Source organism: Mandrillus leucophaeus, unplaced genomic scaffold, assembly GCF_000951045.1.
Source record: "Mandrillus leucophaeus isolate KB7577 unplaced genomic scaffold, Mleu.le_1.0 Scaffold316, whole genome shotgun sequence".
Taxonomy (NCBI): Eukaryota; Metazoa; Chordata; class Mammalia; order Primates; family Cercopithecidae; genus Mandrillus; species Mandrillus leucophaeus.
Genome location: NW_012103321.1, coordinates 2,606,300 through 2,630,411, shown reverse-complemented (window position 1 = coordinate 2,630,411; position 24,112 = coordinate 2,606,300). Strand labels below are relative to the sequence as shown.

The 24,112-nt window shown below is 38.6% G+C and overlaps 1 protein-coding gene across 2 annotated transcripts in view; it reads left to right on the top strand.

The window, feature by feature from the left end:
• Window positions 1-21,329, top strand: part of SNX24 (sorting nexin 24) — a 79,691-nt gene extending 58,362 nt beyond the window's left edge. The window contains exons 3-6 of one of the 2 annotated variants that reach the window (XM_011987774.1): window positions 12,303-12,397; window positions 13,826-13,858; window positions 14,361-14,425; window positions 19,789-21,329. In XM_011987774.1, the coding sequence (XP_011843164.1) occupies window positions 12,303-12,397; window positions 13,826-13,858; window positions 14,361-14,425; window positions 19,789-19,856 (261 nt within the window). In that variant the 3' untranslated portion in view covers window positions 19,857-21,329. Of the gene's footprint in view, window positions 1-12,302; window positions 12,398-13,825; window positions 13,859-14,360; window positions 14,502-19,788 lie in introns of both variants that reach the window. The other variant, XM_011987775.1, reaches the window with a different exon arrangement.
• Window positions 21,330-24,112: the final 2,783 nt, after the last annotated feature.

Below are 24,112 nucleotides of genomic sequence, written 5' to 3'. Positions count from 1 at the left end.
TTTCATGTATTAGGCCTTTTCTTTTTATAGACTGTGCATGAACCTAATTGCATTTTTATTTTTCATATGCTATTCTTTGTGTTATGGACTTTTTAAAAGTAGTAAATTAAAAATAACATATCAGCATTATGTTTTCTTTTTTCCCCTAAGTATTCTACCCAGTACTAAAGCAGTAAATTAAAAATAGAATATCAAAATTCCTTTTTCTTTGCTCTTTCTCTCTCTTTTTGTATCAATAATGCTACTTAGTATTCTGTCCTATGGGCTAAAAACAGGACTTTACAATCTGCAGAGGCCTGAGGGCTCTATCAGGGGTTTATGTGTTCTACCATAGGTAACAAGCCAAATCCAAGGGCTTAACTAAAAGTGAATTTTAACCTTAATCACTGAGAAGGAAAGTGGTAGGTAATTGTGGGTTTTGGCTCACTGGCTCAAGATTATCAAGGACTGCATCTCCTTGGTTCTTTTGGCCTTTTCCTCATAATTACAAGATGGCAACTAAGCTCAAAGACCATGCCCATATTCTAGCCAAGTGGAAGGAGGAAAGGGGAGAGACATGAGCAAAAAGATGGGGGCCACTGCAGCCTGACCAGTCATTTTAAGGAAGCTTTTTGACTTTTCCCATCCAGTCACTTCTTGTGACATTTTTGTTGGTTAGATCTGTGTCACATGCTAAGGGATGGGGTGCGGGCAGGGCTGGGGGCATTGGGGGCGCGGGGGGGTTGTTGATGGGAAATGTTGGGGGAAGAGTGAGGCAGGATATATTATTTTCATCAGTTTTTGATATTGTTCTTTGTTATTTTTAGCTTGGCAGCTTGCCACACACCCCAAGAAAGTTGGTATTCCATTAGTAAAGAAGAAGAGAAGACTGGATCTTGCATAGGTGCAAAAAGACTGGTGTAATCTGGAAAACTCCCAGAAAGGGGCATATTCATTCTTGTGTATAGGTCCCTGAATAAATGTCTGTAATTCAGCTCCCAAGTGATAGAAGGATTCATTTCAGTGTTAGATTTGGGAGAAGGGCTAGGGTACATATGTTCCTCTTTCCCTGAACTCAGAGAACAGGTTCCAGCTTGGACCCCCTGTGTAGTCCTTACCAGTCATGTGTAGATAGCCCTAATTTCTCATCTTTCTTGCTATTGTGTTCTGTCCCAGTAGGCTACTGTTCCTCCCTGTGTATTTTAGTGAACAATTTCATTGACTGTATTTTTTGTTGCAGCTAAGAGGCCAAGCACCTCCTCCTAACTTTCTTTACAGATGTTTTTTATTTTATAGCCTATGAGCCATCTCCACAAGGGCCACTTTTCATACATTGTTTCTCTGAGGACTAGCTACACATCTTATAATTAAGTCTGTTGTCACACTCTAACCATCTCCCACTATTTTCCCACTAACTACTGTGCACTTTGAAGTTTGCTCATTGAGGGTTCCTAAATCCATGTAAAACATCAATTACATTACTGTAGCATTTAAACAGGTGACTAAATGTAGTGTTATAACTGACCAAATATAAAATGGTGTTGGAAGTCTTCATTTAAAAAAATGATGTTAGCCTAGTATACTCTGTCTAAACTGTAGTACAGTAAGAATGTATATCCCTAGAGAGGCCTCATCTAGCTAGACTATACCACTTGAAATCCAGCTGTCCTGGAGCTGGGTCAAAGTGTACAGTATGTAAAAAAAGAGAATGCTAAAATAAACTAGGTAGTTGGGGGAATGTTTAAGGGCCCTGAGAGAGCAAATTGTTTTAAAGCACCTTAAACACTTTAAAAAACATCAGTTCATCAACACATATGGGCTGTGCTAATTGTAAATCTTTTATTAAAAACCAGTCTCCTAAGGCTATCTATAGGGAACATTTTATAAGCCTAGTTCTGATTACTGTTTCTTCTATAAAGTAGTAAAGCAGCACTCCCATTCTATAACTTGTATTTAACTAAATGTCTTACCACATTATTTGAATTATTAAATCTGTTTTGGTTCGCTTGTTGTAAAACAGTAATATTAAATACCGTAGTCTCCTGATCTTAGGTTTCACTTACAGGTACGTAGCTAGTTTGTAGTTGTATGTATGTATATATTTATTTATTTATTTTTGAGACAGAGTCTCATTCTGTTGTCTGGAGTGCAGTGGCCCGATCTTGGCTTACTGCAGCCTCTGCCTCCTGAGTTCAAGCAATTCACCTGTCTTGGCCTCCCATGTAGTTAGGATTATATGTGCCCACCACCACACCCAACTAATTTTTGTATTTTTGGTAGAGATGGAGTTTCACCATGTTGACCAGGCTGGTCTTGAGCTCCTGACCTCAAGTGATCCACCCACCTCAGCCTCCCAAAGTGCTGGGATTACAGGTGTGAGCCACTGTGCCCAGACTATGATTGTTTTTAAAATTTGTTTGGATTTTTTTTCTATCAAATCATCAAGAAAATGCCCCATAAATCCTGGCATTATCTATTATATGTAATTGAAGTGCATTTTTATTCAATACACAGGTAATTTAAATGGATCAAATATGTATAATATGTGACTTTAAAGTAATTGTACCCAGTCATTTGCTGAAAAGAATTGAGCTAGTCAGAAGTTGTCAAACAGGTTTTGAAATGTTATGAGGCCAGATCCTTTTGTTTTTTGTTTTGTTTTGTTTTGTTTGAGACAGACTCTCGCTCTGTCGCCCAGGCTGGAGTGCATTGGTACCATCTTGGCTTACTGCAACCTCTGCCTCCCGGGTTCAAGTGATTCTTGTGCCTCAGCCACCCAAGTAGTTGGGATCACAGACACGTGCCACCTCACTCAGCTAATTTTTTGTGTTTTTAGTAGACACAGGGTTTCTCCATGTTGGCCAGGCTGATCTGGAACTCCTGACTTCAAGTGATCCACCCGCCTTGGCCTCCCAAAGTTCTGGGATAACAGGTGTGAGCCACTGCACCCAGTCATTTTTGTTGTTGTTGTTGTTGTTGTTTTAATAGAAAGATTAATGGAATATGTTGCCTTTCTTAGTCTGAAATTCTTTATATATTTGTAAGAATTAGTTGAGATGTTAAGATAAATTTAAAATCCAAGGAAAACCAAGAATGTATTTTAATTGAGCCAATTTCAATGGCTCCCTTAAATATATCTGTGGAATAAGTTTATAAATAGAATAGAAAAATATTGGGAAAGATGAAATATTCCAATAAAATTAAATAAGAAAAGAATTAAACTATATAGCATAGTGCTATTGTGCATACAGTAAATGTCAGGAAATATTTGGGAAATGAATGAATGAATGAATGACTCTGAACCGATATATAATTTGAACAGTAGTTTTGAAACTAGAGACACCTGGGTTCCAATCCCAACTGTCCCCTTACCTTCTAAGAAACTGTCACAAATGATTTAGCCTTTCTCAGCCCCAAATTCCTCATATGTAGAATTTGGATAATGAAAACATCTCATGGTATTGTGAGAATTAAATAAGATAAGGAGCCTGGCACAGAATAGACGTTAAATGAAACATTATTGTTGTTATTGTTGTTCTAACCCACATGAAAATTACCATATTTGGTAGATTAAAATTGTTGAAAGTTAATATGACAACCCAGTATTAAACATTACATCAAATGAAATGATTGTTTTGTCACCAAAAAAGATAACAGCCCAACCTGAGGGTTTGGGAAAGTTTCCTAAGGGAAATGACACTAGAGCTGAAACTTGAAAAATAAGTTAGAGTTGGCCAGTTAAAAAGAGGTGGTAAGGGCATTTCCAATAATAGAGCTGTGCCCTCACATAGTTTACCTTAGGGTAAACAAGGATAAAAGAGACTATTTCAAGTACTGTGGTAGGGATATATTGGGCCTTATTGGCTTGGCTATTATAAACTCTTGAGTACATTATATTCAGAGGCCAAGTCTACTGGCGTAGGACCATACATCCTTATCAATAAAAAATGTTTCAGCATAACACTCCAAAATGTGTGTATTTAATAATAAATCTTACACATGTACTGTGAGTCTACATACTAAAAATTAGAAAAGATAGATTTTTTATTTTTTAATTAAAAGTAAGTAAAAATGGAAGTTCTGATATTTTTTCCTGAATCACAATTCATGATCTTGCTTAACTCTCCACATGTCTGTAATATACTTTGGAGACCCCTGGCCTGTGAAAAATCCATGAGCATAGACAGAGGTTTTCCTAATGCTTCCTAACCATGTTTCCTGAGAGTTCAGAGTTATATATATTTATATTTTTTATATATATATACACATATATATATAAATAATATTTGCAGTACCTGCATAGTCTTAGAAGCCCCAATCTAGAAAATTAATGTTACCATTGTCTCAAAACTGATTATATCCCTAGGATCGATAGATAGATAGATAGATAGATAGATAGATAGATAGATAGATAGATAGATAGATAGATAGATAGATAGATAGATAGTATTTGCAGTACCTGCATAATCTCAGAAGCCCCAATCTAGAAAATTGATGTTATCATTGAGTTAAAGCTGATTATGTCTCTAGGATCCCAGTCAGGGATCTGCTTCCTAGGAGCAGAAGCAAAACCACTCAAGGAAGACATACCTAGAACTTGGCCTGCAGTAGATTCCCACAGATAAAGCCTTTCTGAATATGAGCTTATGAACCAAAACTACAAAACATAGAAAACTACAGGAATAAACAGCTATGAGTGAGAACAGAGACACAAAACAGCAGGATTAGATCCAAAGAACTGCAAGTAAAATAACAATCTAACAGAAACAAATTAATAAACGTTTAATCTGGGCATAAGAAAAGATTAAGACTCTAAGAAAAATAGAGCTTCCAGGTTTGAAAAGGAACCAAATATGAAATGAAAAATATATAGTCATTAAAATTAGCTCAGTGGGTTAGTTAAGACGCAGTTTAGAGTTAGCCAAAGAGAGGATTTAATGCATGGTCCCTGGATCTGATTAACACTACTACTGTTCTAGTTGTAGTCACAATACAAATCAGACGGTGTCATGTACAGTGAGATACCCCATCTACCTACCACCCACCCACATAAGATCATTCAGTGACTCCCAAGTCTACAGAGAAAAGAAAAGAAAATCCTTCACATGATCCAGAAGCCCTGCCTAACCTCTCCAGCTTAGGTGACCCCATTTTATTGCTTAGCTTTATTTTTTTCTGTGGCCTTCTTTAAGGGTTTTTTTAATGTCATGCTTCTACCTTCCACAGGCCTTTGAACAAACTGGAATATCCTACTCACATTATTCTCATTAGCTCATTCAACTCCCAGCTCAAGGGTCACTTCCCCAGGGAAGCTCTCCTTCACCCCACAGGTTAATAGGGGTGCTTTCTTACTAATGATCAAGGAAACTAGCTACTCCCCTTTAAGGTACTAATTCAGTTTGTAATTTCACATTCATTACTGTGAATCAGCATTCATCTTCCCTACCCAATGGTAAACCCTGGGAGGACAGGACTATATTTGTTGGGCTAACCACTGTGTCCCCAACACAATGCTTGTAGTTAGTAAGTGCTAAACGAATACTTTTATATGAATACATTCCAGAAAAACACAGAATGTAAGTTTTGATATTAAAATAGCTCCAAAGACTATTGATTTTCCACTTTCTTTTGTCCATGGTTAGTTTTTTCCTTTTAGCCACATTATCAGAAATGATATACCTTTTTTTTTCAAATCTTCTTAGGCCAAATTATATTATTTCTTTGCACAGATTCGTTATTATTTTAAATAGGCCCTTTTCCGCATTCAGCGTTCAGTGTAGGTCCTCAGATTTCTTGCAAGATAATCTATAAAGCCCTGTGAAACCATAGCAGGTGTCTATTTGAATTCCTTGAGTAGTGCAGTTTTTACCAAGGTACAGGCTAGACGCATCTTGCAAATGGTGTCACACACAAAAAGGGGGATGCGTCGTACAGTGGGTTCTTCAGAGCACATCTGATTTTTATTTTTCAGGTGGTCACGATCCTTCTTAAATCTGTCTACTGGCTGACTTTTTAAAAGTGTTCCTTTGCTAACCTGATTATGACTCATTTTGTGAAATTTTGACCAGGTGCAGGGAAGTGGTAAGTAGAAGACTGAGGACTACAGAGCCTCTGTGAGTTCGTAGGTTTTGGGTCCCAGAGGACAGTGACACTGAGCCCAGTTACTGCAGTGAGGAGGTATTGATTTTTCTCCCTCCCTGTTTTTAGCCATATCTCTGAAGTAGATATGGTATGAAGCATCTTTCCTGGTAAAGAGAGGAAAAGCTGCGGTGGTGAACTTTGTCACCCCAACAGCCGGACATTTCAAACCAAACTAGATGGAATGGAGGAAGGGCTTAAAGTGCTCTTGTAAACCTCTTGACTTAGTTCAATACCTTAGCTTTTGTGACAAAGAGGTTCCCTACAGTTTATAACAACCCTGATAGACAATGGGAAGAAACGTGTGTGTGTGTGTGTGTGTGTGTGTGTGTGTGTGTGTGTGTGTGTGTGTAAAAGGGAATAAAAGGATCAAATCAGTGAAAACAACACAGCCCTGTGCTATGATCTTAGAAGGTTAGCAAAGTGGTCTTGTCCAAGTTTTCAACAAGATGTTCCATTCCTGTTATAATTGGCTGCTGGGTAGGTTTGGACCTAACTAGAATGCCAGCGTTCGATTTCACCGTGTTCTCAGTGGAGATGTGTCACCGTTTATGCTCGCCTTAGTGACAATTTTCTAAAATGGAAACTCGTGGGAAATCATTACAGTGTTTATATGTCTCCCTTGTCGGACGGCGTTATCCTGTGATATTTTATCAGTGTTTTCCACTGCATGATGGCATCTCGTGAAGGTTAAGGCAGAACAAGTCCCTCTGTAATTTTGTGACTACATTTTACTTACCGAAGAAGAAAAGATAACCGACAATTAAGTATTTGGGATGTCACAGAAAGAACATGTGCAACTAATCAATGGTATCCTTTGGGAACATGATTTTATAAAGCTGATAAGGTAGAAAAATTGGGATTTTGTGATTTGTGTTACATGATGATAATTGCACCTTTTCAATAAAAAGAACATTTCTTCTGGAGTAAACATTGAGCTTGCAGGGGCTGTTGGTGGTAATGCTGTTGGTTTTCTGCCCTATGCAGTAAGTTTTTTATAAATGCTTTCATAGAGTTTAATTTTTTTTAATTTTTCATTTAAAGTGATATTTCTGAGGAAATATCTGGTCTGCTTTAGAGAAAGTCATTTATTCTTACAAGAGTGAGTAGCATTGTGTAAAGAAAAATTGTTTTGTTTGTTTTTTACAAAATACACTCTGTGCACAGTTTTGCTATTTATCAGAGTTGGATGTAGTAATATTGAAGTATGTCAAGCAGCCTATCACACACCTGTAACAGTTCTTTCATTTAACCCCATTTCCTACATGTACCATCATAATAACCTGATTTTTGGTCTTCTTGTATTCCTAAGTGACAGATTGGATGGAAGTTTCTTTAGGGCATTTCTCTGTTAATTCTATGCCATCTCCAATCTGCAAGTCTATTAAAGAGTCCAGCATATTTTGATACTCTTCAGTGCCTATTCTTTTCATACTGTGTCACTTTTACTACTTTTATTGCACATGCTTCAATTAGAAAATGACTCCTTCCTTGCTGCTTTTGACAGTACTTTCTTCTTGTTCCAGCAGCTTTGAAAATGCTGGATAACCAGTGGCCACCTTCCTTAACAGAACAGTTAGTTAACTTAAAGATCATTATCCCCTTGACTTTCCACTGCCTGGTTCTATTCTTCATACCCAATATTGGATGACTTGTTTTTATGGAAACTATTTTGAAATCTTTTAGTTATTTTCATTGCTTGCCTCTAGCTCTTCCTAGGTTTATTCTTATTTCTCTTTTGTGGTGGCAGGGGTTGCTTGATAATATCACCTTAAGTGGGGTGAGAGAACTGTTCAGCTCATTTGATACCATGTGAAAGGAGCAGTTCTTGTAGACCTACCATTTGAGACCCATGACTCTCGCACATAAACAGCTACTCTGTCTTGCATCTGGGTAATTAATTCTGTTTCTCACAGTATTTCAGTCTGTGTGTATACCTGTAAAATTTATTAGGATTTATTTCTAGCTTTTTCTCCAAACTTGTCACATTCATTTTGAATTCTTGATGTTTTACTGTATAAATTAGTTGACAGGCCATGTGTGCCAACTTGCATCCAGGAATGGGATGAGCAGCGTCAAAACTCCACCACCAGAGTCACTGGGTAATTAAGTAGATAGCACTGGGCCTGATCCCATCACTACCCTGCAGTTCAGAATGCCCCTCTTATAACACGGGCAGCATGGTAGTGCTTCATCAGCTGTACTCTAGCCCAGCAACGATAGAGTGGAAAATCATACTTTCCTTAATGTTTTGTTAATTTTGGGAACCCTCCACACCACTGACTGATGCATTTTAGAATAATATATAGAAGACATGGAAATCATGAATATGAATTATTCTCTAGAATCAGTGCAGCAATAGATTTTGGTGTATTAGAAAGAATCCTTTACCACAGTAGCCTCAATGCCAGACAAATGTCTTCAACTCAGCCCAGAGCTGAAGGCATTAATGAATTCTAATAGCAAGGCAGCATACCCTCCAGTGGGGTTCTAATTGACAAAGAGATAGAAAACTGAAACAAGAAGGCCAACGTGTCCCCTTTGGGGAGCTGGCACACAGCACCAGCCGACAGTGCCTCAGGCTCCAGGCCAAAGAAAAGTGAGCCCAGCAGTGAGTGCTATTGCCCTGTCTAAGCTAAAAGCCGATGTTCTTGGCTGGGCTGTCAGGGGTCTGCAAACCCCCTGCCACTGAAAGCACAATTATAGATGTATGTGTGTTTTCCAGCAAGCAGGATACTCAGCTTTTATCTGATACTCAAAAAGATACCTGAAATATAGAGGGCCAAGAAGCTCTGTTTGCTTGATGAACAATAATCCAAACTTCAAAATTGGTAAAATAGGTTGTTGGGGATTCATACAACAACAGTACTCAAAGAAAAGAGAATTAGCATCTATCCATCACTAATTGTGTATCAGAGATTCTTGGAGACATTTAATCCTCACAATAACCTTTTAAGATAGAAAGAGAAAGGATTCAAACTCAAGTCTTCCCTGAAAGCCCACGTACTTCCTACACCACACTGCCTCTCTAAAGAATGAAAGTGATTAATCATTGGATGGATATTAATCAAAAATAAAGATAAGCAATCTAAAACAATAGAGAGATAGGATTTGATATTCAAAAATTTAATTTTTTAAAACTTAGGAGCTTATTGTTGAGCAAAGTTGAGAGATTTAAACCGAACTGACATCTTTATTCTATAGGATGATCCAGGGTACAGCTTCAAGAAGGGGTAGTTCCTTCAGAGCAAAAGCCTTTCAAGAAACTGAAGAAGTTGTAAATGGAACAGTTGTGAGGTCCAGCCTTACTGTTCAGTTTCTCATGAATAAGGTCACGTGTGTATGAACAAAAAGATTTAATTCCTCTTTTTCATCTCTGTACCAACTGATGACAGTCATTTGTACATAATATGTTACATTAGGTAAATTCTTCTATATTTTACTGTATCTCTGAAGTATTAGTTCTTTTCTCCCAAGCTTTTAAAACAGAACTTAGGAAATATGCCTGCCCACATAACTGAATGCTTAACTAACCCTCAATGCTGCCTTCTCTAAAACTATAAATCCCAAAGTACATATTCGTCATTGTTTTATGGAAAATATTATTTGAGAATATTCAGTGAAAATTTAGCAAAGTAAATTACACACAGATTTCTGGAGTTTTCTGTATTGCTTTTGCCAGTATATCTTACGTAAAGCAATGTGATCATCTGTTTGGAGAACTCTGTTTGGGGAGGCTGAGCAGGATTAATTCCCGTCCCTATGTTGCAGTGTAAACAGCTTTTTGCCTGTCTTTTGTCATTAATGATCATGCTGTAGATGTGGCCAGTGCATTGTAAGCCAATCTGTCAAGGCAAATAAACAATTCACCTTGTTAAAATTCCCTAAATCTTGCATTAATAAAACCTAAGTAACCCCCTGAACACTCAAGAGATGTCTTCCTCCATACTGCAGTGATGGATGACATGTCTAAAGATCCTGGAAATTAAGTAGTTCAGGTCATTAAAAGTGTCCCACACTTGTTATTGATTTAATTTATTTTAAGAAGGTGGGGGTGGAGATAAGAATGTTATACTCTTCCGTCTTTTTTTAAATCTGAAAGCTACCACTTGTACAGATAATTAAAACTATTGCCTGGGGGAACAGGTCTGCATGTGTTACAACATTAAGCTTTATTATTCAAATACGTATTGTATCATCCTCTTAAACAGATATCTAGAAAAAAAACAATCATTGAAACATGTGTCACAGCCAAAATACCTTGGAGTTTTATATGTGTGATGATTCCCAGAACTTTTTGAGTTATGGGCACTGAAATAATGACCTCTGGGCACCCAAAAGTGTCCTCGAATAGGTAAAAACTGAGGTAAAAGTGAAATGATTTAAGGAAATTTAATTGAAATAGTAATGAAATTATGCCTCTGAACAGAGAGGGTTTTTTTTCTCTTTATTTTCTGAACTTTTTATTTTTCTATTTTTATAACCAGGAGAAAGTAAACACATACACACACATGGATGGAGAGAGGGACAGAGGGATGGACGGATGAATGCATTGGTAGATGGGAAAACACTTAGAGAGTGATACGCTATTTCGATTCTATCTCACTATATTCTAAGGCAAGTTTAAGTTGTTGTTTAGTGTGTGTGTTTACTTGTTCATTGCTAGCTTTTTTCACCAGACCATGCTCCACTGGACCTGTAAGATTTATCGTCATGTCCCAGTGTCTAACATAATAGATGCCCAGTAAATTCTTTTTTAATGAATAAAGTATAACACCCCAATTTTTTCTTCTATCTTTTATTCCTTAAGCTTCCGTGGGAACAGTGAGCTGTGTAAAGAACAGTAGCAGCCCCCAGTGGAGGTGGCTCTTTAGATGACCCCTCTCCAGAGACTGAACACCAGGAGGGCTATGCTCTAGTGTGGGACAGAGGGCAGCCTAGGAGGACTGGCAACCTGTGTAGTCACCCACCCCATTTGTATGACCTGAACTGGGTAACAGTATTACAAAACCTGATAAGAAATTGGGGCAACTCAGTATGTGAACCATGGCTAAAAACAAGATGTGATATAGAACTGTGTATCTACAAGGTACATAATTTCACTTCACTTTTGTTACTTGTTATGTATCTTATGCACCACCCTACACAGTATTCCTGATCAGTTGTATGAATGATATTTCACCACCAATTCTCATAGTTCTTTAAACAACATGTACTTACTGGACAAAATTTACCCATGGTAAGTTATGAAAAATGATCCTTAAGAATAGTTGTATTGAAGTCAGAGATTAAGATACAACCTTTGATGCTTTTCTCCTGTGGTCTTTTGGAAAAGGGGGAGGGGGAGGTGGCAAACTTCTGTTCAGTTCACACACTCTGGTAGACTTTAAACATACATAGATATGAAGATACATACTTCTTTGTCAGATTTCTCCTTGACGTTGCATAATCTGGATCTCTGAGTAGTGACATGGTTATGCCATTATGCGGGCTATGTAGCAGAGCTCACTAAATGGAAGAGCTCTATAGATTTTTTTCCAGCATGTATGCTGATTTACACTTAGCAGTAAAGTTGTTACTGACCCTTTGAGTGGAGCTGTCCAAATGGCAATAAATGTCAGTTGATTCTAATGCCAAAACAGGTGATAGTTGAAGGTTCTTGACTAAACCTTCCAGTTAAAAAATAACTTACCATATTTCCTAAATAGTAGTGGTTTCCTGTGGGGAGACACACACACACACACACACATATATGTATAGATAATGTATATCAGACCACTTTGTCATTCAGTAAGGACAATTTGATATACATATCTTAACAGTATTATTGATGTTCCAGGTTTTGAAATATTCACTCTGGATTAGAATCTCCATGAAGGCAGGAACCATTTCTACCTGGCTCCCCACTGTCTTGTCCCCTAGTCAGCATCTAGTGTATAGTAGGTGCTCTATAAATGCCAGTTGAATGAAAGAACAGATAAACTGCAGTATTTGCCAGCACTCCCTAGCATGTGTGTCAGCCTGAATTCCTGGTGGGCAAAACAGAGACCACTCCTCATCTTGACTGTGAGGAATGTTGCTGGTAAGAACTTTGATGGACGGTTATGACTTTTTGAAATAGTTCATTTGATTGATTGCCTAGCAAACTTCACTTCAGTTTCTAATTCTGTTTTCTGCTTTCACAGGCTGTCATTTTAGAAAATGAAGAACTTCCCAAACTGTTTCTTGATTTCCTAAATGTGCGACACTTGCCCTCTCTACCAAAGGCAGAAAGTTGTGGGTAAGAATCATGTTTGCATATTGGATGTATATTTTAAATTACTCTTCAATGACCGATTGATCTAACAAATAGCCCAGAGTGATGCCTGAGTAGCCTGCCGGCCACGCCCACTCTTTTGGCTTGCTACAGCACTCGCTCGCTGCCTGCTTTTGGTCAAAAGAATTCCTCATACCCATCTTGTGGCCAAATGGCCATGGTTCAGTAACCCATGTTTAGACTCAAGGAATCAATCTTTTCAATTATGCTGTTACATAGAATGATGTTACTTGATAGGAATTATGAATCTAGATAACATGTTATGGACTCATTAGTGGAAACTCAAGCAAAGTTCATATCCTGGTGGTACACATATTCATATAATTTTAAAGTTATGAATGACCTTAGAGAAGATTTGATCCAACTCCTCTCATTTTGTAGTTGAGCAAACAGAGACACAGGAATTTAGTGTCTTTCCCAAGATCTCTTGCCTTGTAGCTTGCAGAACCGAGGCCTTCCAAGGCGAGCCCTCTTCCTCTACTGTCCAGCTGTCTCTCTCAGGAACTTCCAGTGGCAGAACTACAAATCCTAATCCCTATCTATTGGTCTAAACCCATTGGTCCTAAACCCAGGGACCCAGAGGTTTGATATCATTAGCAATTGGGAAAAGCTCTCCCGAAGAATTAACTCTGAAACAAGCCACTTGCCCAGCAACAGGCACATGACGTGGGCTGAGCTAGCCTCAGAAGACCTTCAGAAACATCCATGGCATACTGTATCCATTTACAGGGAAACAAATCATCACAAACTCTCAAAATCCATGCAGGAGAGAGGTGTACCCATATTCTCGCTGCTTCCAGACCTGCCTGAAGGAACCACACTTAAAACTACAAGAAGATCAAGCAGACCACACCCAAAATCATGTTAAACCCCAGCCATCCACTGGATGACGGGGCTGCAAACACCTGTCACAGCTCTTCATGAGCACTGTTTACTCAGGGCCACTTTCCACTTATTGCAGAGCAAAAATTATACACTACACTTGGCAAATAATGAAATAATGTGCTGTCAGTGTGTTCTGTTCCAACTTGTATGTGTTTACAGGGAGGTTGGGCTTCGTATATGTTTATGTATTTTTTAGAATAGACATTAGCAATGGTATTGAGTGAAATGTTTTCTCCATTATACAAGCTCAAAAGTAGTAATAAAATCTGAGGATTTTTAAGTAATCATCAGGAAAATTGAAATCAAAGAATATTCCAGTCTTCAGATTCCTTAGGATGGGGCATAGCCATGCTGTGGCTCAGTGGAAACTCACAACTCTTCTTAAAAATATCTCCCTATTCAGTCATCTAAAAATATTGGGTATTTTTTCCTTTGTTGGCATAAACATTGACTCAACGTATGCCGTTTTTTTGTTTGTTTGTTTTTTTCCTTTTTCAAAACTTTTAGATCTTTTGATGAAACAGAGTCTGAAGAGTCAAGGTAAGGACTAATCCTCATCAGCCGGGAATAGGATTATGGTTTTGCTAAATGTTTAATCACCCATGATATGTTTCAAGTTATGTTTTTCTTAAAAACCTTTGTTTGAAAATTGGTTTTAAGATTATAAATATTTGATAGGGAAATACAGGAGTAACTAGTTAGAATTAAGAGTGGAGGAATAAGAGCCCTACATTGCTTCATGCAAGTAATCAGAATGTTTTATCAACAATCGTATTACAAGATTTTTAGGAAAGCACGTTTCAGCAATGACTTATTGTATAGATTGTATATCTGCTTCAAATTCCACAAAGAAATGTTTAGAAGATGAGAGCAGTGCCCATTTGTTTGCTCTCACTCTGTGTGCTATTATTCACCCACACTGTTAGAACATAAACCTTGAGACGTCCCCACACAGCAGTTTGATCCCCTCAAAGCTAGTTTGTAGTGTTTTCTGTTTACCATCGTCCCCTGATGCTGACATGCCTGTTCTTGACCTTTCCAGCAAACTGTCCCACCAGCCTGTGCTGCTGTTCCTCAGGGATCCATACGTCTTGCCTACAGCCAGCGGTAATCAAACCTGTCATCTGCTAACAGCTCTTTACTGATCTGACCCTGCACCACATAAACCACGTTTTTAATACAGGTCTAACAGAGTGACATTGGTCCAGGGCTTAATAATCTGCCAATAAACCAGTGCTCTTGGTGTAAGAGACATTTAGAATTTTAATTGAGGCCAGCCTTTCAGGAGGAAATGTAATTTTTCTTTCTCTCTCACCAGACTATTTTGAATTAGAGTAATAAGGCAGAAAGGTATTTATGGTCCTTAATTTTTCCGATCGTGTCATTTTGGCCTCTGCTTGTTTTTGTCCAGATGCCAGGGTTCAAAGTCAAGGATCTAGTCCTTTTTAAAAATGCCTCTTCCGAAAAATCTATGTATATATACATTGCAGGCATATCTCCATTTCTATTTAGATTACAGCATCTTTGATGGCCAACTGTATATTTTTGAAAGTTGCATATTTTAAATACAATTAATTGATTTAAGTATAATTGTAATCAATATTTTCGACTGAGTCTTTTCTCTGTGCAAAGAAATTTAAATTCATCAGAGTCCCTCTCAAAGTATTCTGTTATGCATCTCTTTATGAGTTCATTTGCATACATTATCTCACTTAATTTCCTTAACAACCTTGTGAACTAAGCAGGGCTGATATTATCATTGGCTAAATGAGAAAATTGGGGTCCAGGGAAGATGGTTGATGGGTGGACCCCTTGTTGCCTATGTATTCCTTCTGTGCTCTTTGCACATAGTGAATCTTGTTTCTGGGAGTCACTAAATAGTAATAGATAAATGATCCATTGAAACCCTTCCTATTTCTGACAATAAAACCTTATGAGCAGGAGAAAGGGAACTGCTCTCTCTAGCAAGGATGCACATACTCAGATCACCCACTTAGCTGTCAGTTTGAAGAAAAGTGGCCAGGACGCAGTCCTACTCCTCCCTAAGAAGGGTTGAGGGACCCTTCCTAGTAGCACCCTGATCAGAGTGAGCTGCCTTTGCTGTATAGGAATATGACCTCATATTCTTTTTCCTTGCAGTAAAGAATAACTTCCTCTCTATAACATTTGCTTCTTATGTTTAACAAATATACATGTTAGTTGATGTCGTGTTAAAATATCATATTTAACAAATATTAATGATGCAACCTAATATAGATTAAATGTTTTATAAATTATTCATATTATCTTTGAAAAATGGCTCCACAAGCACTTTTTCCATGTATTGTTTATGCTCAGATATGTCATGCATCTGACTGAAATTCCTACAGAAGTGTAGACAGTAAAATGGTTACTGTAGACTAGAATAGCCAGGATACTTGATAGAAGAGGGAACATATTTTATGACCTTTAAATCCAACTCATCCAGCTTATTGAGCAGTGCCTACCATGTGCTCTATGCCTGGCTTGACAGTGAAGAACAGGAAGAACTTTCTTGGAAGGAACCTCAGGGGTAAATGTCTTGAGCTGGAAAGAGCAAAACATATGTATCATTGGTAGCATGGTAATATGGATGAAGACTTGCAAAATAAGGGAACTCCTGTTTGAGAATAAGTGAATCACAGGTTTGATGGATGGGATGGGAGGTATGGGAGGACCAGTCACCAGATCTGTTTTCTTGGAATTTTGACCAATCCAGTTTCATGAATCAGATCCTTGTTATCTTAGAAGTCTTATACTAATGATATATATTCTTGCAAATCTTCAGCATTTAATTTAAAGAGAAACTTTACTTGTGTCACATTTTTGTTATGATGCCTCTTAGCAAGATATTAAGGTTATTATTCCAGAGCATATTGCATATGGAAATTTCTTCAGAGATGTACTGACCCCGACCCCCTACAAAGTCAGAGGAGTGTCTGTCTTCAAAGATTATCCTCTTATAAAATACTAATAATCAAATATCTCTTAGCTTTTAACATCAGAAATCAGGAGAGTACTCTCTTAACAGATTGAAAAGCATTTGCTTTTTGGTCTTTGATTTGATTTTCCAGGAAACTCAAAACAACTCTTGCCAAAGTCCCCAGTGATTTCAGTGTGGCTAAAACCCATGGATATTTTTCAGTCCTCATCTTCCTTGGCCTCTCATGTACTTTAGACATGTTGATCGGTTTCTACTCCTTCAAACAATGTCTCCCCTTGGCTCTCCCACTTCCTTCCACTGTATAGCAGCTGACCAGAATGCTGTCATAGACATTCTCCTCTTCTCACTACACTTTCTTTCAGATATCTCCTTGTGTGTGGCCTGTCTACCATGTGTGTGCACCTGAGTCACAATGTTGTATTTCCATCTTAACTCTCTCCTGGGAGCTCCAGACTCTTACCTGTGGTTTGTTTGTAAGGCCCTCTGTGAGCTGCCCCAGGCTCATGTTCCTACTGGACCTCCTCATACACTCTGCCCTAGCCACCCTGGAATTCTTTCTGGGCCTCAGGTGTGCTGTTTCCTCCACCTTGAGCCTTCTTTTCTCCATCCCATAGCCAGCTGCCTCTCATCTTCCAGGGCTCACATTGAATGCCACAGCTTCAGAGAGCCTGTGCTGATTCTCCCTCTCCACAAGCCCCTCTACCCATTCACAATACATGTTCATTAAATAAGCAAAACCCAACAAAAATAACAACAAAACCTGCCCTAAATCACCTTCCTTCTCATCACCTCTCAATGGGAATCAAAGGCAAGAACAGTTTACTGAGTAATGCTGGCAATAATGGACATTGTAGTAAATCATGCATATGATGAAGCCAAAATCCGCAGTTTAAAGTAGAGTGGAACAGATGAGAAAACAAACCAAAACCCTGATTATGTTATTTCTGATCACTAGTTGGTGGACCTTGCTTTAAAACACCTCCATCCCATTCACTTTTTGTCAGAGAACCCTATTTGCTTCCTTTATAGTAATGGTCACTATCTTATCTTTGTTCTTTGTCTTTGTCCTCTAAATCCCCAGCATCTAGCATATGTTCAGCTCTTGGTGGACATACATACAGAGCCTTAGCACTTGCTGTTCCCTCTGCCGGGAATGCCCTTCTCCCAGACACCCTCCCAGAGGGCTGCTTTGTCCCTTCCTGCAAGTCGTCACCCAAATGGCACCATCACTCAGGTTCTTCCCTCACTTCCCTGTCTCTGGGCCCTCTCCAGCCCATGCCCTGCTGTATTTTTCTCCTTGCCCCGTTCTCGTCACTGCTTGACATATCACCATCGTGGTAGAGTTACCCACAGTATGTAATGTTATTTTCCTTTATGTCTTTTTTGCTTAACTTATTTAGTTGAATCCTTTTAAGCTAAATATACTTACGATGTAATTTCACTGACCTTCAAATCAACTTCTATATTGTGAGTGGCAAAGAATAAAGGCATGTCTTCCACCTTCATGTAATATGCCATTTTTGGGTATCTTTTAGAAAATTAACCAACAGCTCTATTTGTGGCAATTGATTTTAATACCCTTCTATGTGGGAGAAATACAATTAGAATTAAAATTAGCTTAGCTAAATTATTGGTTTTTATTGGGCTCTAAATATACATGTGTAAGGCCTATCACAAGCTTTCAAAGATATATTTCATGAAAAACCATTACTTCATGTTGGGGAAAGGCATGCCCTGAAAAATCAAGTGTCATCAACCAAAAATAACTGGATATTCATGTGTTGGAGATTTTCTAAGACATTATTTTGTGTGCTCATTCACTTGTCTCCCCAATTTTTAAAACAGCCTATAAGGTAGATACTATTATGAAATCCATTTCACAGTTGAGGAAAGAGAGGCACAGAGATGTTCAATAACTCACCTAAGGTCACACAGCTATTACATGGCCAATCCAGGACACAGAGGCCTCTCAATAAATACTTGTTGAGGTAAACTGGTCACCACATTCTATCACTTCTTGACTTCCCCTTTGGCAAGTCTCACGGATGCCTGAAACACAAGTTCCAGACCAAGGTGATGATCTTCTGTTTTACTTCTATTCTGGGTCTTCTCCCACCACCCTGTGATTATGCAAGCCAGAAACCCAAGAGGCATGCTTGATTTCACCCCTTCCCTCACTAACCACATCTAACCCGTCACTTGGTCCCGCCCTTCATTTCTCTAGAATTCCTCCATGGTTCTCCATCCTCAACCTCGTTTGGGCTGCCACATTGCCCTTGTGAACTACTGCAGTAGTCTCCGAACTGATCTCCTTGTGTCTGCTTTGAACTTGCTCCAGTCCATTCTCCAGTTGGCAGCCAGAATCATGTTTTTCAAAACACAATTCTACTCTGTCCCACTCTGCTTAAACTCCCTCAATAGCTTCCCATTGAGTTTTAGATAAAGCCAGAATTCCTATCTGTTCTTCCCAGGTATGATTGGGCACCCCGGGCCCTCCAGCCTCCTCGTTCCCGCTTCTCTCGCTACGTTGGCCTTCATTTAGGTCTCTGAACCCTCCAGGCTCCCTCTGGCCACAGACTTTCCACCTGGCTAGCTCCCTCTGCCTACCCCTAGCCTCTGAGAGCCTTTCTGCCTCCTCTGATGAGGCAGTAATCCCCTAGTAAATGATTTTATTTACACAGTTGACAATAGAGGTTTGATGTACATTTTTTTTTCTTAAAATATTGGACCACTTTTATTTTCTTAGGTAATAACTATATTTCTTTAAAGTGTTCAGCTTTAGGATAGTTCCTGGATGTCATTATGTACAGAATAAAGTTTAAAAATTAAACTTCTGAACCATGAGATAGATTGGTTCCCATTCAAGTAATCCATTCACATTTTACCTACTCTAATGACTGGAATGTAGTAGAACATACTCTGCACCCCTGGCCTCCCTTCCTATCTCCTATAATAATGTAGCTATGTTTTCAAGTTTGGCAGGATGGCTTCTGTTGGAAATTTGCCCTTTTAAGTTAGGAAGACAGACCCCCATCTTACTGCTCTCTTTCGAAGCTAGTCTAATAGAACAAGTAGACTCAAGACAACTTGGACTAAATGCACTGTAAACCACAATGGAAAAACTGCAGTGAGGTATTCCCAGTAGAAATCTTGGAATTCCTTCAAGTATATTGAGATTTTGTTAGAAATTGAATTGCCAGTGTAATCCATCTTCCTCGTGAGAAAACATTCAGATAAAGAGCTGAGGCCCAGCAGCATTAACCATTAGAACATCCCTTAAATCAATAAGCTACAAATCTGGCCGCACATTCCTGCCGCGCCTGGTGGTGCGCTCAAGTGGCTTTAGGCTGAAGCAGCATGACTGATAGCACATCCTCAACCAGGCAAACGCCTGGCGATGCAGATTCCTGTGTTTACCGTAAGCCTTGCCTTGTTCCATTCTACAAAATGCAATTATTGTTTCACATAAGAAAAGCAGTTTTTCTTTCTTTCTTTTTTTTTTTTCCAGATTTTCCAAATGTGGTTATTGAAGGAGTCCTCCATGGGATATTTTACCCTCATCTACACCCCAGGTAGAAATCCTACATGGCTAAAAGAAGCAGAAGCAAGTTTTGAAGTCACAGTCAAGGAAATCAATACTTACCAAATTAATCTAAACGCTATGATATATAACAGCTCTAGCTAGTGGTAAAGTGTACAGTCCCAGCTTAATTCAGGGCAGGGACATTTCCATTAGAACGGTGCTCTTAAAAATAGAAACTGAACCAGGGCGGTGGTCAGTCTAAGGCCAAGTGTTTAAGAAGTAGAGTGTAACTGCCAGCATAGAAACCCACGAAAAGGAGGCCACAAGATATTCCTGGGAGCACTGAGTGTAGCAAAACAAAGCTACTCTCTGCTTCAGTCGCACCATTTGCTAATTGGAAATCATATCCTGAATCATACTGAGACTGATCAACTTTGGTAGCTTTTTTGTTCAGATCTTATGACACACTACTCTTCTCACCATGAGATTTTCTCAGCCAGTGATAGTACATTCTGAAATGCTGGCACCAGGAGACGGTCACAGACACTCACTGCTAAATGTGAAGATGGAACTAAACTGGAAGTTAAATTATACTGACAATATTATGGCATTTTTAAAGATCATGGCATTTTAATTTACATTAGAGTGGAGTTGCATCATACTCAGGGGTTAGCTTCCAAGGTCAGTACATAGGTAAAATGGGCTATTAGGATGATCCTTGAAAGCCCTTTAGAAGGGTGCCATGTTGGAAACCTGTACATCCACTACAAGTAGCTTTTCCCCCCCATGTTGGAAAAAAAGACTGTTTCTTTGTTTGAAAATCAAGTGAAGTTGTTGGTGTTTGTTTAGGGGTCATTTTGTTTAAAAAAAAAAAAAAAAAAAAAAAAGCACATACCTTTTAACACTAGAATCATAGCCTTGCAAGATGCTTGCCCCGCTAGTGGCAGATGTGAACTGACAAGGAGCGAAGCACCCACCCAGCAGATAGACAGCACCCACCTGGGTTTCCTCGAGGGTGTGCATTCATCATAGGTGGGATCACCACAGGATTTCATGTTATTTTCCTTATGGCTTCCTTTTCACTGACCTCATGTGTTGAGTTAATGTAAGTTAAAGGTGTTTATGATATAATTCCTCTGTACATCATACTTTGAGTAGTAAAGGATAAAAGCATATGTACTACCTATATGTATGTGCTGTATGTGGGCATTTCATTGAGATCTAATTAATAGCTAGCCTATTTATGGTTATTCATTTTAATAAGTTCTGTGGGGGGCAAGTATTTAAAATCAAAACTAATAACTACATCATGGTTTTTGATTAGGATCTAAATATTCAGGTTTTAAGCCTGCTGCAAACTTTTAAAGTTATTATAGATTCTGTTACTACATGTTGAAAACAAGCAAGAACAAAATAATCAAGTGTTGTCAACCAAAAATAACTTAATAGTCGGGTATTGGAGATTTTTTTTAATGTTTTTATGTTATTAGCTATTTGGAGTTAAATAAAAACAAAGAACAAGGAAATATTTGAGTTTGTCTTCTGCTCCTAAGATTTCATTGGAAACGTGGTTTGTATCTGTCTACACACACACACATATGCACACACAAAACCTCTCACACATTCACATAGATGTTTATTTCTAATATGATAAGAGGAGGAGGAGAAATTAGAACCCTTGTAACTGTACATTGCTTGTGGAAGTGTGAAATGGTTGCAGCCTCTGTGGGAAATGGTATAACTTCTTCAAAAAATTAAGCATTGAATTGCTATGTGATTCAGCACTTCCACTTCTGGATATATACCTAAAAGAAGAAAGCAGGGACTCAAACAGCTATTTGTATAATGGTTTGGCTGTGTCCCGAACCAAATCTCATCTTGAATTGATCGTAGTTCCCATAATGACCGCAGGTCATCAGAGGGACCTGCCGGGAGATAATTGACTCATGGGGGCAGTTACCCCCATGCTGCTGTTCTTACGATAGTGAGTGAGTTCTCATGAGATCCGATGGTTTTATAAGGGTCTTTTCCCCCTTTTGCTTGGCACCTCTCCTTCCTGCCATCATGTGAAGAAGGATGTGTTTGCTTCCCCTTCTGCCATGATTGTAAGTTTCCTGAGGCCTCCCCAGCCATGTGGAACTGTGAGTCAATTAAACTTCTTTCCTTTATAAATTACTCAGTCTTGGGCAGTCCTTTATAGAAATGTGAGAACGGACTAATACATTTATCCATGTTCATAGCATATATTCATAGTAGCCAAAAGGTGGAAACAACCCAAGTGTCCAGTGATGGATGAATGTATGAAAAGGAAATTCTGACACATGCTGCAACATAGATGAACCTTGAAGACATTCAGAGACATAAGCCAGTCACAAAAAAGCAAATACTCTATGATTCCATTTCTATGAAGTATCCAGAATAGTCAAATTTATAGAGACAGAAAGTGGAACTTTGGTTGACAGAGGCTGAGGGAAAAGAGGAAATGGGGAATTAGTGTTTAATAGGTTTCAGCTGGGGAAGATGAAAACGTTCTGGAGCTGGACGGTGGTGATTGTTGCTTAACAAGGTAATGTACTTAATGCCATAGTATTGTACACTAAAAATGGTTAAAATAAATTTTATGTCATGTATATCTTACCACAGTAAAAACAATAAAGGCTTTTGAATGAGTGCAGGCTCAGAGAGTAAGGGTGTAGTGATCAAGTAACACTGTCTGTCATGGGTGCAGGAGAGCTTTTGGCACACATACCAGTTAGTGGTCTCACATCCCTGGCAACCTCTACAATCCTAAAACAGTAGTTCTAAACCAGAGATTTGCATCAGAATCAGTTGGGATTCTGAATCAATAAATCTGGCCAGAGACCTGTCCTTGGGTAGTTAAAAACACCACCGAGTTGACTCTGGTACACACCTGTATTAGTGACCACCAATTGAGGGAGATGGTTTATGACCTACCCTTTAGCCATCTCCTTGAATTATTTATTGACTTTTGTAAGTCCTTCAGAATCCAGTACCAAGAGAACATCTGTTCAACACTTGGGGGTGTTATATGAGGCCACAGAAAGAGACTCTGCAGAAGCAGGAAGGACAGATTTGGGTAGTGGTCTCAATAGATGCCCTATACATAATTGGGAAGTTGTATATTCATTCATTCACTCGTTTGTTCAATGAAATGCATTTGGGTTCCCCTGCTGGATTAAGGCACTGTGTTAATTACCTAAAGAATACAGATGTAATCCTTGCTTTCTGGAATTGTTGGTCATTTACTAGGAAGGGTTTTTTCATCTTAATGAATTGGACATAAAGTTCAGTGATTAAGGCTATTTTCCTCCAGTCTCTCTGCTCCTTGCAAGTAATCATTTTCATTTTGGCTTTGTTTTGGTTTTTATTCTTGATGATAATTACAGATTTTGAATTCAGCAGATTTTGAAACCAGGGAAGTAGCAGGCACTAACTCAAAACCAAAATGTCTGCAACGTTTGTTTTCTGTCTGTGCAGATACATAGTGACAGACTGGATTCTAATGAGGGGGAAGGGGCATCTATTTTTGTGTGATGGGAAGGAGGGCATATTATATATGTTAAGTCATTGGAATACACCTAATTTACTAGAAAAAAAATTTGTGTCCTAAGAGTGTGATTGTAAATCTGGTCTATAGAATGTGAACCATTTTCTGGCTTCATTACACTTAACAGTAGTTACAGCGACATCATTGGTGTCCCTAGCTACAATATTCTACGTCATTTAGATACTCCTATGTACTCCTATGTACTGAGTTTCTACTGGATGTCATATGTTGTTGAACTAGGGTTTTGCATATTTTATCACGTTAAGTTCTTTACAGAGTAGTTTTTAGTGCCCCATTTTATTGAAGAAGATATTGAAGATCAGAGACATTAATAAAAATAGTTGCTAACATGAATGAAGACTAGTTTAGGGGTCAAGAGGCACTGGGCTAAATCGTGTTCATGGACTATCTCATTGAAGCTTCACAACATCTTTAAAGATGTGTGTATTCTTATTCCACATTATAGTGAGAAAAAGGAAGCTTAGAGAAGTGAAATAACTTGACCAAGCCAGTTAATAAGGGATCTGGATTTGAATCTTTCATCTACAGAGCTTGGGCGAATCCACTCCCTAATCAGCCTCACAATAGAATTGTATTTATGTGTTTTTTTGGAGACGGGGTCTCCCGCTGTCACCCAGGCCGGAGTACAGTGTCATGATCTCGGCTCACTACAGTCTCCACCTCCTGGAAACAAGCAATCATCCCACCTCAGCATACAAAGTAGCTGGGACTACAGGCACA